General features: G+C 40.8%; 1 protein-coding gene across 2 annotated transcripts in view; it reads left to right on the forward strand.

The window, feature by feature from the left end:
* Window positions 1–16,737, forward strand: part of spag6 (sperm associated antigen 6) — a 138,069-nt gene extending 121,332 nt beyond the window's left edge. For both annotated transcript variants that reach the window (XM_073054647.1, XM_073054648.1), the window contains exons 10-11: window positions 12,589–12,734; window positions 16,197–16,737. In XM_073054647.1, coding sequence (XP_072910748.1) covers window positions 12,589–12,734; window positions 16,197–16,263 — 213 coding nt within the window. In that variant the 3' untranslated portion in view covers window positions 16,264–16,737. The remainder of the gene's footprint in view (window positions 1–12,588; window positions 12,735–16,196) is intronic.
* The last annotated feature ends 2,635 nt before the right edge of the window (window positions 16,738–19,372 follow it).

A 19,372-nucleotide genomic window follows, 5' to 3' on the forward strand; every position in this document is an offset into this window, starting at 1 on the left:
AAAAAAACTACACAGTGACAAACACCGAATCTGCAAAAGAAGGCAAACTGTGCAAATACAATAAAAAACTAACAATAATAATAATGATAATAAAGAAAGAATTAATAAATAATATTGAGAACATGAGCTGTAGAGTCATTGAAAGTGAGTCCAGTTTGTGGAATCAGTTCAGTGTTGTGGTGAGTGAAGTTATCCATACTGGTTCAGGAACCTGATGATTGAAGGGTAATTACTATTCCTGAACCTGGTGGTGTTGGGTCTAAGGCTCCTGTACCTCCTTCCTGATGGTAGCAGTGAGAAGAGAGCAGGGCCTGGATGGTGCAGTGGGTGGGGGTGTCCTTGATGATGGATGCTGCTTTCCTGTGGCAGCACTTCTTGTAGATATGCTTAGTGGTGAGGAAGGCTTTTCCTGTGATAGGCTGGTCTGTATTCTTTTTGTGGACTTTTCCGTTCATGTTTCCATTACCAGACCTTAATGCAACCAGAGAGGACATCTCCACTATACATCTATAGAAGTTTGTCAAGAGTCCAGGTATGAGCTACGGAAGGCTGTCTTAAGGGTGAAAAAGCATTTTTGAATGAAGTTAGAGTTAGGATAGGAGATATCAGCTATGGCAGGGTTTGCAAGCCATTACTTCCTATAAGGCGAAACCTAACATCATAAATAGATGTGATATTTCACTCTGTATTGAGTTGAACACCTTTTATGCATGTGTTGAAAGGGAGAATAAAGCTATAGCTGTGCAAATCCCCATAGCATTTGGCGACCCTGTTTCAAAGGCTGACATCAGCACATCTTTCAAGAGGGTGTATCTGGCAGGGCACAGAAAACCTGTGCTAACCAACTAGCTGAAGTGTTCAAGGACATCTTCAATCTCTCTTTCCACTTCTGATCCTTCTATGAGGATTGGTATATGTTCCTTCATTTTACCCTTCCTGAAGCCCAATTAGCTCTTTCGTCTTACAATGTTGAGTTCCAGGTTGTTGCTGCAGCACTACTCCACTAGTTGGCATATCTCACTCCTGTATGCCCTCTCATCTCCATCTGAGATTCTACCAACAATGGTTGTATCATTAGCAAATTTATAGATGGTGTTTGAGCTTTGCTTAGCCACACAGTCATGTGTATGTAGAGAGTAGAGCACTGGGCTAAGCACACACCCCAGAGGTGCACTAGTGTTGATAGTGAGGGTGATATGTTATCACCAATCCACACAGATTGTGGTCTTCTGGTTAGGAAGCTGAGGATCCAATTGCAGAGGAAGGTACAGAGGCCCAGGTTCTGCAGCTTCTCAATCAGGATTGTGGGAACGATGGTGTTAAATGCTGAGCTATAGTCAATGCACAGCATCCTGATGTAGGTGTTTGTGTTGTCCAGGTGGTCTAAAGCCATGTGGAGAGCCATTAAGATTGCATCTGCTGTTGACCTATTGTGGCGATAGGCAAATTGCAGTGGGTCCTTACTGAGACAGGAGTTCAGTCTAGTCATGACCAACCTCTCAAAGCATTTCATCACTGTCGATGTGAGTGCTACCGGGTGGTAGTGATCAAGGCAGCTCACATGATTCTTCTTGGGCACTGGTATAATTGTTGCCTTTTTGAAGCAAGTGGGAACTTCCGCCTATAGCAGTGAGAGGTTGAAAAATGTCCTTTGAATACTCCCGCCAGTTGGTTGGCACAGATTTTCAGAGCCTTACCAGGTACTCCATCAGGACCTTCCACCTTGAGAGGGTTCACCCTCTTTAAAGACAACCTAACCTCGGCCTCTGAGACAGAGATCACAGGATCATCAGGTGCAGCAGGGATCTTCACAGCTGTAGTTGTGTTCTTCCTTTCAAAGTGAGCATAGAAGTTCATCTGATAGTGAAGCATCGCTGCCATTCATGCTACTGGGTTTCGCTTTGTAGGAAGTAATGTCTTGAAAACCTTGCCAAATGTGTCGTGCATCTGATGTCGCCTCCAACCACGTTTGAAATTTTCTCTTTGCCCTTGAAATAGCCTTCCGCAAGTCATATCTGGTTTTCTGGTACAGGCCTGGATCGCCAGACTTGAATGCCCCAGATCTAGCTTTCAGCAGATGACGTTTGTCCTGATTCATCCATGGCTTTTGGTTTGGGAATGTACAGTAAGTCTTAGTAAGCATACACTTATCCACACAGGTTTTAATGAAGTCGGTAACAACTGCAACATACTCATCCAGGTTTGAAGATGAATCCCTAAATACAGTGCAGTCCACTGATTCAAAGCAGTCCTGTAACTGCTCCTGTGCTTCCCTTGTCCATACTACTTGGTCCTTACCACTGGTGCTGCAGTCTTCAGTCTCTGCCTATACTCAGGGAGCAGAAGTACAGCCGGATGATCAGACTTCCTGAAGCGAGGGCATGGAATAGCACGGTAGGCATTCTTGATGGTCATGTAACAACAGTCCAGTGTGTTGCTTCCTCTGGTATTGTAAGTGATCTGTTGATGGTAATTTCCTTTGATGTTCCGACCGATCAGGAAACAGTCACCACCTTAAATATAGGCACGGACTTGTCCTACAAAATGATAGGGTGTATGTGGAGAGGATGTTTCCTATGGAGGGGGTATCCTGAACTAGAGGACACTGCCTCAAAATTGAGGGACAATCCTTTAGAACAGATGTAAGAAGGAATTTTTTTAGTCAGGAGTAGTAAATCTGTGGAATGCTTTGCCATAGATGATAATGGAGGCCAAGTCTGTGTATATATTTAAGGCAGAAGTTGATCGTTTCCTGATCAGTCAGGACATCAAAGTATGTGGTGAGAAGACAGGTGTATGAGGTTGAGTGGGATCCAGGATCAGCCATGATGGAATGACGGAGCAGACTTGATGGGCTGAATGGTCTAATTCTGTTCCTTTGTCTTATGGTCTTATGATCTTGGCAAGTATTATTTCTGAAGACACATAATTAGGGTTAGTTAGTTGTAGGCATACTGTGTTAGTGCCAGAAGCATGCTGACACTTGCGGGATGTTGGTTGTTGACATAGAACTGCACGTTTCACTATGTTTCAATATTTCAATGTAGACGTGATGAATAAAACTAATCTTTTTAAAAAAGTTTTTATTAAAAGCTTCATTCACTGCACAATGTATTTGTTGAATTTCTTCCAAATACCCAACTGATGGCTAATATAGTGCTAATGGAAGATGCTGCTCTGGCTTTTAAGTTCTATTAAGACATAGAGGCCTCAAAATTGTATTCACTCATTTTAATGCACTAAATAGCCATTTGTTTCCTAATGTCAAATCACCTGTAACCAAAGTATCATAAAATTAGACATCCTTAATTATTATTTAAATTCTACCCTTTTAAGAAGTGTTCAAAACATTCAGCTGCCACTCCATTTGCACACTGAGTCACTTACTCCATGGCAACCACCGGCTGTGGGAAAAGTGGGGTGGGAAATGGGGAAAGAGAAGGGAATAAAGACACATATATACCAAATTGACACTGTACCACAACTGGCCAGGCACTGCAATACTGGGTCCGTGGATCGATGCTTCCATGAACTAATGGTTTCAGTGCACAGTTGTTTTAATCTATGCTCAGGGCTTTTGGTAATGAAATTTTTAATATATCAAAGAGAAGGGGTCAGAAGCAGGAGTGTGATACATAGAATTTATCGAGTATAAAACAATATCCTGTTATTCCCATTATTTTTAATATAATTTGCTGCATGATTTATTGGGAGTTAAAAATAAAGGCTGAAGTGAATGGGCAAGGACATGGTAAATGGAGTATTGTGAAAAAATATGAGGTTATACACTCTGAATAGGAAAGTAGGAACCTTGAGTACTTTTAAGTGGTGAGATATTAAAAGGTGCTATTGTTCAGAAACACCTGAATAGCCTTATACACACATGGAAAGTTAGCATGTGAGAAGAGCAAGAAATGTGGAAAGCATACAGTATAGTAGGCTTTATTGGAAAATGGTTTAAGTGTAGGAGTAGAATGTTTTACTCCAATTATATAGATACCTTGTGAGTCTGCATCTGAAAAATTTTGTGTAGGTGTGGTTTTCTTTCCCAAAGAAGACTGCATTTACAACAGAGGGAGTGTCGACCAGACTAGTTCCAAGGGTTTTTCATATGAGGAGAATTAAACAGAATGGGTATAGATTATTCAAAATTTCTAAGACTGAGTACTCTTAAGGGACATGATAGGCTAGTTGTAGAGTTGATGTGCCCACTGGTTAGAATATCCAAAACCAGGGATATAATTCAGAGCACAGATGAGATGGAATGTCTTCACTCAAAGGATAAAGAACATTTGGATTTCATGATCCAGGTAGCTGTGAAAGCTTGGTCACTGAGTATATTAAAAGCAGAGTTTAATAGAGTTTTAGATGCTAAGGGAATCGAGGTATTATAGGATTAATTAAGTAAAATGGTTAATTAAGGAAATAGTGCAAGTTCAGCCTTAATCTTATTAAATAATGGTGCACATGTGAAAGGTCGACAGTCTTATGTTTTGTTCATTAGTGATTACTAGGTGCTGCACAAGTTGATAATGTCATCACATATAAAGTACTATGGGTAAAGTGCCAACTACAACATCATGAGTCTAGCCAAATGTTTTAATGAGCTAAGCTTATATAGGAGGAGGGCATAAATACTTTAAAACATGTACAAAACTACTTTTATATGCTATTTTTGCAATAAAGAAAACAGGCACAGTGGGTCCAGTTCGGTCCAGAAGTAAGTCCAAATCAGATCCAAAGAAACTGGTCATTTGTCAGAAATTACTTTTGGATAGTACTTCTAGCAGAGTCAGTTGCAGTTCTGACAAAAACAAAGAAGGAAATCCTTCACCAACAGCAAATCTTCCTATCCTCTTCAACTTCCTTTGCTTCCAACATTCTGAAGGTGGCTTACTGTATGCCTGGCTCACTCCTTCATTTCTGCTAATGCCTAAGTTTCTTCATGCAACAGCTTTAGAACATAGATCCATTGAAAACCTGCAGCACAATACAGGCCCTTCGGCCCGTAATGCTATGCCAAACATGTACTTACTTTAGAAATTACCTAGGGTTACCCATAGCCCTCTATTTTTCTAAGCTCCATGTACCTATTCAGGAGCCTCTTAAAAGACCCTATCGTATCTGCCTCCACCACCATTGCTGGCAGCTCATTCCACGCACTTGCCACTCTCTGCATAAAAAAACTTATGCCTGACATCTTCTCTGTACCTACTTCCAAGCACCTTAAAACAGTACCCTCTCATGTTAGCCATTTCAGCTGGGAAAAAACCTGACTATCAATATGATCAATGCCTCTCATCATCTTATACACCTCTATCAGGTTACCTCTCATCCTCTGCTGCTCCATGGAGAAAAGACCGAGTTCACTCAACCTATTCATAAAGTATGCTCCCCAGTCCAGGCAACATCCTCTTAAATCTCCTCTGCACCCTTTTTATAGTTTCCATATCCTTCCTGTAGTGACGTGACTAGAACTGAGTGCAGTACTCTAAGTGGGGTCTGGCCAGGGTTCTATATAGCTGTATGTGTGCAGTTGCAGATGATCCAGTGAATCTGTTCTTCATTTGTTGTCCAGGATTCAACACATTTTCCAGGGTCCACTCTTTCTCCCATGGTACACTCTCCTCTCCTATCAGTCTTTCTTCTCCAGCCCTTCACCTTTCCCACCAACCTGGCTTCACCTATCACTTTTCAGCTAACCTCCTTCCCCTTTCCCTTCCCCACCATTTTTTTCTAGCATCTTCCCCCTTCCTTTTCAATCCTGAAAATAGGGCCTCAGCCCGAAACATCGACCGTTTATTCATTTCCATAGAGACTGCCTGACTTGCTGAGTTCCTCCAGCATCTGCAGAATCTCTCATATTTATTATCAGTTTTCATTTCAAATTTCCAGTATCTATAGCATTTCCCATAATAATTCAGATCTTTATTTGGCATCATCCCTTTATATCTCCTGTCAAATATTGTTCACTTATTTTTCCTTCTTATGCTTTGCATTAAATCGTTACAGCCTTCCAGCCTACCCTTCTCTTCCTTCTTCCTTTACCTTTCCCTTCACTCTGAAACCTGTTCATCTCAAACCATTCCAGACTTGATGATTTATCACACAGTTGTATTAACTCTACTTATTTTTGCCTCTGTACATAAATGCTGCCCGAACTTAACACTATTACAAGCATTTTCAATTTATATTGTATGTAAAGGGAAACTAGAGTCATAAAACACTGCAGCACAGAAAACAGGTGGTCTGGCCCATTTAGTCCGTGTCAAGCTATTTATCTGCCCAATTCCATCAACTTGCACCTGGACCATAACCTACCTTCCAAACTTCAGAAACTGTAACCACACCTCCCTGACCTTTACCATAGCCTTGGACAGGGATAGGAGTAGATGGTATGGGAAAGTATTTCATTGTGGGAGGGTAAATTATGATACTATTAGGTAGGAACTTGAGAGAATACATTGGGAACAGGTGTCCTTGGGGAAATGCACAACAGGAATCTGGAGGTTGTTTAGGGAGTAATTGCTTGGGGTTCTGGATAAGTCTATCCCTTTGAGGCTGGAATGAATGGTAGGGTGCAGGAGCTATGGTTGACAAAGAATGTGGAACAAAGTCAAGAGGAAGTAAGAATCTTACTTAATGGTTTTGGAAGCAAGGTTCAGACAGGTAGCCTGGAAGGAGTGAAAAAATGTACTTAAGAGAGCAAGAAGGGGCATGAGAAGAACATGGCAAGTAAGATTAAGGAAGACTCCAAGATATTCTACGTATATGTGAAGAGCAAGAAGATGGGTAGAGTGAGGGTAGTGCTGATCAGGGATAGTAGTGGAAACGTGCCTGGAGTCTAGGAGGTAGGCTAGGTCTTTAATGAAAACTTTGTTTCAGTATTCACCAGTGAGAGAGGTCTTGACGTTTTTGAAGACAAGGTGAAATAGGCTGATATGCTAGAACATGTTGACATTAAGAAAGAGGATACACTGTAACTTTTGAAAAAAATATTAGGATATTTAAGGAACTGGGTTGGATGGGATGTATTCCAGGTTACTATGGCAAGTGAGTGAAGAGATTGCTGCACCTTTGGCAATTATCTTTGAAACTTCATTGGCCATAGGAGTAAGTACCAGATGATTGGAGGGTGGCAAATGTTATTCCTTTGTTCAAGAAAGGGAGTAGGGGTAACCCTAGATGTTACTTCCATAACCATAATTATAAGCATTTGGGGTAACAGAGTCTGATTAGAGTTGGTCATCATGGCTTTGTGAGGGGCAGAGACCTGTTCTGAGACCCCTGCTTTGTGCGATTTTTATAAGTGATGTGGAAGAGTAGGTTAGTAAGTTTGCAGATGACTCGAAGGCTGGTGAAGTTGTTATAGGTTGCAATGGGATATTGCTAAGTGCAAAGGTGAGCTCAGGTAGCATATGTTCAACACAGAAAAGTGTGAAGAGATTCACTTTGGAAGGCAGAATACAGGGGTAATGGCAGGATTCTTAATAGTGCAGAGGAACAGAGGAAGTTGGAAATCACATCCAAAGTTGCAGCGCAAGTTGATAGAGTTGTTAAGGCATATAGTGTGTTGGCCTATTTTTGTCAAAGGATTGAGTTCAAAAGCTGTGAGGTAATGTTATAGCTCTGTAAAACCCTTATTAGACTGGCATTGGAATACTGTGTTCAATTCTGGTTGCCTCATTATAGGAGGAATGTGGAAGATTTAGAGAGGCTGCAGAGGATATTTACCAGGAAGTTGTCCGGACTGTAGAGCATGTCTTATGTTGAGAGAGCTGGGCTTTTCTCTTTGGAGCAAAGCAGAATGACAGGTGACTTGATAGAGGTGTACAGGATGATAAGAGGCGTAGATATAGTGGATAGTGAGAGACTTTTTCCCAAGGCGGAAGTGGCTAGTACAAGGGGGCATCATTTTAAGGTGACTGGAGAAAAGTAAAGGGGGGGGGGAACTATCAGAGGTAATTTTTTTTTTGCAGAGTGGTGGGTACTTGGTATGTGCTGCCAGGAGTGACGGTAGAAAGGATACCTTAGGGAGCATTTAAGAAACTCTTAGATAGACACATGGATGATAGAAAAATGGAGGGCTATGTAGGAGGAAAGGGTTAGATTGATCTTACAGTAAATAGTTGGCACAACATTATAGGCTGAAGGGCCTATACTGTGCTGTAATGTTCTATGTTGTAAGTGTGATGGAGGAGTTTAAATGATTAATTTGGAAATAATATTGACCTCAGTAACAATAACCACAAACTTCTTAGATTGCTATAAGAACCGTTTTAGTTTGCTAACTTACTTCAAGGAAGAACTTTGTTGTTCATAGCTTGTCTGGCCCATGTGTAACTGCAGAGCCTCCAATAGGATTGATGGCAACTGCTTCCTCTGGCATTGTTAGGGATGCAAGTTAAATGATGGTATTTCAAATGATGCTTGTTACACCTGAACAAGTAAAACACTATGAAGGTAACTGTGGAAGTGACCACAAAAGTACATGTTCAGTAAGAATACTGATTGGTATAGGCTACAATTACTTATTCATGCTCTTACCCTGAGGAATCAGAGTCATACCAATAATTTAATTAATAGTGATGAGTCCATGTTTCTAAGAGGCTGCATTACAGTTCCAGATGTGACTGTGCCATTCCCACTGTGCACTGTAGGACTGTGCATCTTTTTCTTGCCATTATGTAATCTTACTTTCCTATAATAATATTCAAAATTGATTGAATGCGCCACTCACCATAATAAAGGTAATCCGGAACTGGTCCAATTTGTCCGTCTTGAGTTAGTGAAGAAGCCTTTATTGATTAACACATATTAAATATATGTTGACAGTTTTCTTAAGGTTTTTACCATAAGACATAGGAGCAGAAATAGGCCATTCAGTTCATTGATCAGTCTCCGCCATTCAAACATGGCTGATTTATTATTCCTCTCAACCTTATTCTCCTGCCTTCTCCCCATAACCTTTGACACCCTTACTAATCAGGAACTTATCAACCACTGCTTTAAATATATCCAATGACTTGGCTTCCACAGCCATTTGAAGCAATTAATTCCACAGATTCACTACCCTCTGACCAAAGAAATTCCTCCTCATCTCTGTACTAAAGGGGCATCCTTGTATTCTGAGGCTGTGCCCTGTGGTTTAGGCTTCCCCACTATTGGAAACATCCTGTCCAAGTTCATGCTATCTAAGCTTTTCAGTATTCGATAGGTTTCAGTGAGATCCTGCCCGTCTTCTAAACTCCAGTGAGTTTAGGCCCACAGCCATCAAATATTCCTCATACATTAACCCTTTCATTCCAGGGATTATTCTTGTGAACCTCCTCCAGACCCTCTCCAATGCCAGCACATCATTTCATAGATACGGGGTCCAAAACTGTTCACAATGCTTCAAGTGCCGTCTGGCTAGTGCCTTATTAAGCCCTGGCAATGTACCCTTGCTTTTGTATTCTAGTCCTCTTGCAATGACATTGCATTTGCCTTCATTACCACAGACCCAAACTGCAAGTTGAGTCGTGCACAAGGACTCCCAAGTCCCCTTGCACTCTGATTTCTGAATTTGCTCCCCATTAAGAAATAGTCTATGCCTTTATTCCTTCTACTAAAGTGCATGACCATACAGTTCCTCATACTGTATTCCATCTGTCACTTCTTTACCCATTCTCCTAATCTGGTTTATTACCAAGATTACTTCAGTCATTGTTAAACAGGAGAAAGGAATCCAATGACCTGAAAAGAAGGCACCAATCTATGATTTGGAAGATCACTAATGGAAACTAAAATGATAAAATGATCCTGGGGATTTATGGAGAACAATCTACAAAATTATTTAGCCTATATCAGAAAATCAGAAAACATGATTTTCTCTGTATAAGGAAATCTTCTTTAATGTGATCTATGTAATCTAAAAAAATGAAATGTTTACTGGTAATTTGTTATGGAGTATACAGTAATTCTAATATTGAGATGCCACAGTAGCATAGCAGTTACCACAATGCTATTATAGCTTGGGTTGTTGAAGTTCAGAGTTCAATCCCGGTGTTCTCTGTAAGGAGCCTCTGTATGAACTCCCCATGGAATGCATGATTTTTCTCTGGGTCCTCCGTTTTCCTCCCACAGTCCAAAGATGTACCGGGTAGGTTAACTAGTCATCCTGCGATTAGAACCATAGAACAATAGAACACTACAGCACAGTACAGGCCCTACAGCCCTCCATGTTGTGCCGACCCATATAATCCTTTAAAAAAAGTACTAAACCCACACTACTCCATAACCCTCCATTTTTCTTTCATCCATGTGCCTGTCCAAGAGGCTCTTAAATATCCCTAATGATTTAGCCTCCACCACCATCCCTGGCAAGTCATTCCAGGCACTCACATCCCTCTGTGTAAAAAAAACTTACCCCTGATGTCTCCCCTAAACTTCCCTCCCTTAATTTTGTACTATGCCCTCTAATGTTTGCCATTGGTGCCCTGGGAAACAGGTACTGACTATCCACCCCATCTATGCCTCTCATGATCTTTTAGACCTCTATCAAGTCCCCTCTCATTCTTCTACGCTAACCTTGCTTCATATGACTTGTTCTCTAAACCAGGCAACTTCCTGGTAAATCTCCTCTGCACCCTCTCCATAGCTTCCACATCCTTCCTATAATGAGGTGACCAGAATTGAACACAATACTCTTAAGTGTGGTCCCACCAGAGATTTGTAGAGTTGCAACATGACCTCTCTACTCTTGAACTCAATCCCCCTATTAATGAAGCCTAGCATCCCATAGGCCTTCTTAACTACCCTATCAACCTGTGCAGTGACCTTGAGGGATGTATGGATTTGAACCCCAAGGTCCCTTTGTTCATCCACACTCTTAAGTAACTGACCATTAATCCTGTACTAAGTCTTCTGGTTTGTCCTTCCAAGATGCATCACCTCACACTTGTCTGGATTGAACTCCATCTGCCATTTTTCTGCCCAACTCTGCAGCCTGTCTGTATCCTCTTGTAACCTTCGACAACCTACAGCTCCATCCACAACTCCTCCAATCTTCATGTCATCCGCAAACTTACTCACCCATCCTTCCGCCTCTACATCCAGGTCATTTATAAAAATCACAAATAGCAGGGGTCCCAGGACCGATCCCTGCGGCACTCCAGTAGTCACTGACCTCCAGGCAGAATATTTTCCTTCCACAACTACCCTCTGCTTTCTTTCTTTACGCCAAATTTTTATCCAAACAGCCAATGTTCCACTTATCCCATGCCTCATGACTTACTGGATGAGTCTCTCACGAGGGACCTTGTCAAATGTTAAAGTCCATGTATACCACATCTACTGCCCTACCCTCATCAGTTTCTTTTGTTACCTCTTCAAAAAACTCAATCAGGCTCATGAGGCATGATCTTCCCTTCACAAAGCCATGTTGACTATCCTTGAGTAGACTGTAGTTCTCCAAATGCTCATAGATCCTATCCTTAAGAATCTTTTCCAGTAGTTTGCATACCACCGCCGTAAGACTCATCGGTCTATAGTTCCCAGGTTTCTCCCTATTACCTTTTTTAAACAAGGGAACTACATTTGCCATTCTCCAGTCCTCCGGCACTTCCCCTGCAGCCAAAGAGGATTCAAAGATCATAGCTAATGCTCCTGCGATCTCTTCTCTCAATTCTCACAACAACCTGTGTTATTAGGTTATGGTTAAATTGGGGTTGTCAAGGGTTGCTGGGCAGTGCAGCTCAAAAAGCCTACTCCGTGCTGTATCTTTAATTAAGTAATCTAGTATCTGATTGTACAGAAATCCTGATAGTTCAATACTTGACATTATTTTGGAGGGTGGGCCAGAGGTCCAGAATGCATGCAGAACAGAAGGTTTAGGCTGAATATGAGGCCACAGTTGTGGTTTAATCTAATGCATGGAGATCAATTGTCACCAACAATGTATGTAAAATATAAATTAGAAATATTGTTTATTTTACTCTAATGGGAAACTCAAATAAAACTAGAACCTATCCATAAGCATAGATTGTTTATTCCTCTCCATAGATCATATATGTCAAACTCAAGGCCCGCGGGCCAAATCCAGCCTGCGGTGGAATTATCTTTGGCCCGCGAGATAATATCTAATTACTATTAAAGCTGGCCCCAGTAATCGAAGCGCCTATGGCGTATGATATGGCTAATGCTGAGTTTTTTCAGGTACCAGGTTTTCAGGGTTTTTAGTGTTTATTCGGCAGTCTTGCTCGGCAGTCTTCTTCATGAGAAACGGAATTTGTAAAGTGAAACACTTTGTAGTTATAGCAGAGACTGAGACACATGAGAGCAGGCTGAAAAAACGGAGGCAACGAAAGCTGCGTTCGCTCGCGTCCGACTGATCTGGCCCGCATGAAGCTGCATTTTGCTCAATCCGGCCCGTGACCTAAAATGAGTTTGACACCCCTGCCATAGATGCTCTCTGACTTGCTGAGTTCCTGCAGCATTTTGTGTGTTAAAGATTTCCATTGTATGCAGAACCTCTCGTGTTTATAACCTGTGCATGATCTAACAATTTAAATAATTTGTTTTTTTTCTTACTGCCAATCTACCCAATAGGTACTACCACATGACACTAAAGCCCGTCGTCTATTTGTCACAAGTGGTGGACTGAAGAAGATTCAAGAGATTAAAGCTGAACCCGGTTCAGTTATGCAGGAGTACATTAATGGCATTAACAACTGTTATCCAGAAGAAATTGTCAGGTAACGTAGAATTTATTCTCCTTAAACTTTCTCTCATCAAATTTGTTTAATTGGTATAGGGATTATATTGTTTTCAACTTTGATCAATTTGAAATCTGATTTTGGAAAGCTGTTGGATTTTGATGGGTCTTAGCAGAACTGAATTCCTGTCTCCAATGGAAATACTATGCATGCATTCACAACAGCATCAAAACACATTGATGAAGATAGAGCATTAGATGTAGTGTATATGAATTTCAGTAAGGCATTTGATAAGGTTCCCCATGTAAGGCTCATTCAGAAGGTAAGGAGGCATGGGATCCAAGGAGTCCTTCCTCTGTGGATCCAGAATTGGCTTGCTCACAGAAGGCAAAGAGTGGTTGTAGCTGGTTCGTATTCTGCATGGAGGAATGGTGTTCCGCAGGGATCTGTTCTGGGACCCTTCCTCTTTGTGATTTTTATAGGTGACCTGGATGAAGAAGAAGAAGGGTGGGTTAATAAGTTTGCTGATGACACAAAAATTGGAGGTGTTTTGGATAGTCTGAAGGATTGTCAGAGGTTATAGTGGAACATCGATAGGATGCAGATCTGGACTGAGAAGTAGCAGATGGAGTTCAACGCAGTTAAGTGAGAAGTGGTTCATTTCGGTAGGTCAAATTTAGAGACAGAATATAATATTAATGGTAAGACTCTTGGCAGTGTGGAGGATCCTAGAGATCTTGGGGTCCATGTCCACTCAAAGCTGCTGTGCAGGTTGACGATGGTGTTAAGAAGGTGTATGGTGTGATGGCCTTCATCAACCGTGGGACTAAGTTCAAGAGCCATGAGGTAATGTTAAAGCTATATTAGACCTTAGTTAGACCTGACTTGAAGTACTGTATTCAGTTCTGATCACCTTGCTACAGGAAGTATGTGAATACTACAAACAGAGTGCAGAGAAGATTTGCAAGGATGTTGCCTGGATTGGGAACATGCCATGAGAATAGGTTGAGTGAACTTGGCTTTTTCTCCTTGGAGTGACAGAGGATGAGAGATGACCTGATAGAGGTTTATGAGATGATGAGAGGCGTTAATCGTGTGGATAGCCAGAGGCGTTTTCCCAGGGCTGAAGTGACTAACATGAGGGGACATAGTTTTAAGGTGCGTGGAAGTAGGTACAAAGGGGATGTCAGAGGTAAGTTTTTCACACAGAGAGTGGTGGGTGCATGGAAGAGGCAGATACAATAGGGTCTTTTAAGAGACTCTTAGATAGGTACACGGAGCTTAGAAAAATAGAAGGTTATGCCGTTGGGAATTTCTAGACCGGTTCTAGAGTTGGTGACATGGTCAGCACAACATTGTGAGCCAAACGCCTATAACGTGCTGTAGTTCTATGTTCTATGTTCTAACACTGAACCTTGGGAGGGGATTGCAAGGTATAATAGTAGGTATAGAGTGGAAGATCATTGGTTGTGAGACCAATTCTTATTTTAGTAAATAGTGAAATTAATTTTTTAAAAATCTCAACTTTGGTAGCATGAGAAAAGTTACAATAAAAGCTGATGAATTATTGTAAAAACTCATCATGTTTTATGTCCTTCAGGCAGGGATGAGCTACCACTGTAAGGTTTATATACAGTATGACTCCTATTTTATATCACTAATGCCTTCAAGGCAAGTTACTGCTGTGCACCCAATGTTTTATTAAAAAGGGAATTGAAGGACAAGAGTGCTGCATAATTTGGTAGGGTGAAGTGATAGCACCAACAGGAGTTGGAGGAAGTGAAAGTTAGCTCAAATTATATCAAACTCTCTCCAAAATTTATTAAGCAAACTGGTAATTAAACTACTGTGAAGAAAGTCTAGACATCATAGTCTGAAGGACATGTTTCTCTACAGTATGACTGTACTTCCAGATCAGACAGGAGTGTAGCCTGGAGAAGCAGGTTGAGTAGTAGTGCTCTATATACTTGTTACTCGTGTTGGTAGATTGTGGACATAGAACGGCTATCAGAGTAGCCTTTGATTCAGATGGAAGATGGATTAGATGCCATTCAAACTTAATGCTTTGTACTGGAATATGTTGAGGAATCTGGTGTAAAATTGGCCCTGTGCTCAACGTAAGTCAGTGGAGAGTCTTCCATCATTCTGTTGGTGTTATGCTGTCACTTGCCATGGGATCTTATCCTTGCTTATCACTGACAGTACCTCAGGGCTTATGGTGATTGTTTTGACTCTGCTTTACATGCCCAGTCTCCGATTTTCTGCCAAAGGGTTTCGGCCCAAAATGTCGACTGTACTTTTCTCCATAGATGCTGCCTGGCCTGCTGAGTTCCTCCAGCATTTTGTGTGTGTTGCTTGGATTTTCTTGTAGCCACAGAATTTATGTGGCTGATTTGGTGAAGTTTCTTGTCAATGGTGTTATCCAAAATATTGATATTGGAAATCTCACTAAAGGCAATGCAACTGAATGTTAAAAATAGGTGTTCAGACCCTTTTTGCAGTACATTGCTCATCATTTCTTTTTGAGAAATTGCAAATAGAGTTGAAAATTGCACATAGTTATATCCAAAAGTTCCCCCCTTTATGAGTGTGGTACTGAAAATTCAGCTAAATAACCTGGAATACATTGATGCCAATACAGATAATTTATTCACTTCAAATTCTGTTCAGATTCCCATGTATGATTGTTTTGTCTGAGCATGGTCCCTGATTAACGTGTATAATACACTTGATGTTTAAAGATCCATATCTTTCTTGGAAACTGATTTACAGTGATTAAGAATTGTCTGTTTGTGTTTTTATTGTATTGATTGTCTGGTTACATTTTCATGTCTGCCATATTCAATACTTGCATTTGTGTACAGTGATTATTTCACTATTAAATAATTCTTTTATTAAGGCCAGCGAAACATTCCTGTCTTCAGGTCTGTGTCTTGATTAATAAATTTGTCCTCTTGCCTCATATTGAGCATTCAGCATATAACATATCTAAATTTGGAACCTCACTGTGAAAAGGATGAATCACAGGATCTTGTGTCCTTTGGCTCTGCTGAATATTATTTCAACATGTTATGTCACCAATCTGTTTCCAGCTGTGTTTTAGTAATCTGCTTTATACATTTATTTATATGATCAATTACTTAACTGCTTCATCTTTTTTTTTATTGTTTCAATTTTGTTTGGCATTGAAATGGTATATTTAATGCAGTTAAACATTTCAAGGTACAACACATCATTGAATATAATTTAAATAACAGAAGGAAAGTTTAGAGATCACCAATGCCTTGGTCAAACATTTAGGGAGTAAATTCCAGTGGTTTGGGCCTAGACACCTGAAACCAGCACACTTAATTGGGTGAAGAAAACCTAGAATATGCAAAACCTGGGTTGGCAGAGAGCTGGGGCAGATTACAGAAGGAATTGTTTTCATTATACTGCAGTAGTTTCGCCAGGTTGATCCACAATTGTATTAACCACATGTTTCTTTATTGATTTCTGCAGATACTACTCACCTGGATATTCTGATGCATTGCTGGAAAGAGTTGAAAACTACCAACCAGCTCTTTAAGAAATATTGTGGGTGGTATTTTTTTTGCCAAAATTTTTGTTGGTTTTAAACCAGGAAGTCTCTACTAACTTTACTAAAATATTTTGTAGTAAGCATTAAATTATGGCCCAAGTCTCCATCCAAGTTCTTTGATCAATTTCAGTTGATTTTGTTAATAATTTTGCTGTAACAGAAGGACTTCTTTGATGAACATGTTTCGATTGCATTTCGGTGCATTATCTTCTTTTAATAGCGGTTAGTACTCCGAAGCCTCTTACAGACCAAAAACATTGCAGTTTTCACCGAAACGATGTCTAAATTATGCGAGTGGTTGGCAAGGCTGTGGATTTTCAGTGATCTTTCCTAAAGCCCGATTTCAGTGGCCATAAAAGCTGCTTTTGTATTCTATAATATGAAAATATAAACTCGTATTTGCGACACTCAGAAACTCTGTGTGACACCAATAAATGCGGTGACTTGGGTTTGAAGTGAAAAGTTTGTGTGGAATCATTACTAATCAAAACCTGGCTGATATACAGTGACTATTTTTATTTTAAAAACTTTGTTCACTATTGCTTGCTGAGTCAAATCGAGAAAAAATGTATAGCAATATTAATACAGGCAGGAAAAGTTCAAGATGTCACCTTACTTTTGAATTTATTGCATGTATAGGAGCTGCTGAATGTTGATGTGTTACATGTATTGCGGGTTGGTTTGACGTTCTTGTGGAACTACATTTATAATTAGCACAGCGAGAGAATGTGGCAGTGACTGACCTGCTGAATGTAACTCTCTTCGATCACAGCACTACACTACTGTTCAAAGGATTTGTATGTGAGATGGAATGCATCTGTTTAAAGTACAGAATTTTCTGCAAGGTCAGGAAAATAATTTTCTGCATTTTCCAATCTAGTTTTCATTTAGCCATTCCACTCTCTGTCAGGCGTTATTCCAGAGTTGCTGCGTTGTGCTTTGATGTGTTTGTTCCCTGTTCCATTTCATAAAAATGCATCGAGCAATCCCATAATCATATCTACTTGAGCGTAACTACAGTTTGAAATGTGAAACCGAATGTAAAACCAAACGTCATTTTTATTCGTGGGATCGGTGGGAACAATTAAGTGCGTACTGCCTTATTACTTTTATAAAATCCAATTTGCAATAGTGAGTACGATTTCAAGCGAAATTACTTTTTACGTAAGGTTGAAATATAACTCGAATTCGGAGACGACGTGGAAGGCGAATCTGGACCTGCAGAACGACGCTTTGAAGAAACCGCTTTGTGCAGCTGCCTGGAAGAAACTGGTGCTCAAAAACCAGACGGTGGAGTTTAAGTACGAGCAGCGCGCCAATCAAGCCGTGTTTTTTTTTACCGCAAATGCCGGTTGGAGTGGGTTGGTCCGTTGTTGCTTGTAAAGCCTGTGTAGGCCGACAAAGCTAATGCCTGCTTTTTGCAGCTCCGTTTACTTCGCGTTTAATTTCTAAATAAAGAGGGCGGCCATGGTGTATAAATCTTCATAGATAATATTTTAAACAGTTCCGATTTTCCAAACGGCCAGGAAGATTCATGTAAATAACCCGGAATTGTGGTAAATTGCAGTTATTTTGGGGGGAAAACTTGCATCTCAAATGCGGTACCGGTAACAGATTAGATTAAAATGATCGAGTGAATATGGAAGGTTCTTTGGCATAAAATATGTAGGTTTAGAGAGACTGTGTGTGTATGTGTGTTTGTGTCAGGTGCTTCTGGAACCGAAGCGTTTCCAGTCAGGTTGCTCTGCAGCCTGCCACGCTGTTAAATTGGAGCTGAAGAGGGGCTTGGTTCCTCTTTCGAACAAAGCCATCCTTGTGTGCAACTGGAACGAACTATGTGAGCTCTCGCCCCCTCGCTCTCGCTCTTTCTCAGGACTGACCACTGTAACACGAAGCTGTCCAATCAATCATCTATCTCAAATAAAATGTCTCCTTTCTCCTTCCCCCGTGACTCTCTTCTAAGGTCACGGAATAATGTGTTGGTTTTCGGGGGAGGGGGGCGAAGCCAGAAGCGATGTCTTTTCGTTTGTCGGATCTCCCCTGCCTGCCTGCTGTAGTTGGCGAATGGCTGGAAATGACAGCCCAGCGCTGACACGGAAAAGCCAGGAGGAATCTGAACCTTGACTAAAGGTGGTTTCCTGTAAGCAGGTTACCGGATTGTCTGACACTTGGAATCTGATTGCTCTATTTCGGCTTCGTCTGGAAGTGATCGCCAATAAGAGATGGGGGAGGGGGAGGAACAGCAGCTCATTCGCGTATTCCTTTGAAACCTTCCGAGCATACAGATTTTATGAACACAATCAAATGTGTCTGGCGCACCAAGATATTTATCATCTAAGACCCAAATTGATACAAATCCGACGTCATGTCTTGCTGTAATTTCGACTGTTAAGATTAAACGTTTCTTCCGACCGCCTTCTTCAAAAACTGGCAATTGCGTTCTCAACCGCACTCCACCCCAATAATGTTCTTACAGATTCCACAAAATAGTTTTAGCCAATTGGCAACAAGGATTATGGGACGCTATAACCCTACTGCCCAATTATTAAGCGTTATTTTAACTGCTTGATCAAATTCGTATAATAATCTAACCACACGAACCAACCTACCCGCGAAAGGGGTTTTTAAATCGTATCTGATTGCAAATTGTCAACGACTGTGTCGGCATTAAATCCGAATGTACTTGCTTGTTCTTTCAGTTGACCGAAAGCCACCAAACGCTTTTTTTTTTACCTTGGTTCACCAAATTATCGGTAACATATCAAGCAGGTGTGCACGATCCTGACGGGGAAAAAAAGCAAATGGAGAATAGCTGAACAAACGTTTTTGCCAGGTCCTTGAGATATCCTCCTATCTCACCATCCTGTTCCAGGTTAGATTCTTCATCCCCAGGTTACTGACCAGAAAGCTACAATCATATTAAACAAAACACTCATCGGGATATTTTCTAAATCAATATTTTTCGCAATTGATCATGCACTATTTTGAAGATTCTTTTTCTCTGTGCGAGAAACAGCTATGTGCATTTATATACAAAAGCAAAATACTTCGATCGAAAGGTCATCGACCTGAAACCTTCGCTCGTTTTCTTTGACAA

This window comes from Hemitrygon akajei, chromosome 8, assembly GCF_048418815.1.
Source record: "Hemitrygon akajei chromosome 8, sHemAka1.3, whole genome shotgun sequence".
Taxonomy (NCBI): domain Eukaryota; kingdom Metazoa; phylum Chordata; class Chondrichthyes; order Myliobatiformes; family Dasyatidae; genus Hemitrygon; species Hemitrygon akajei.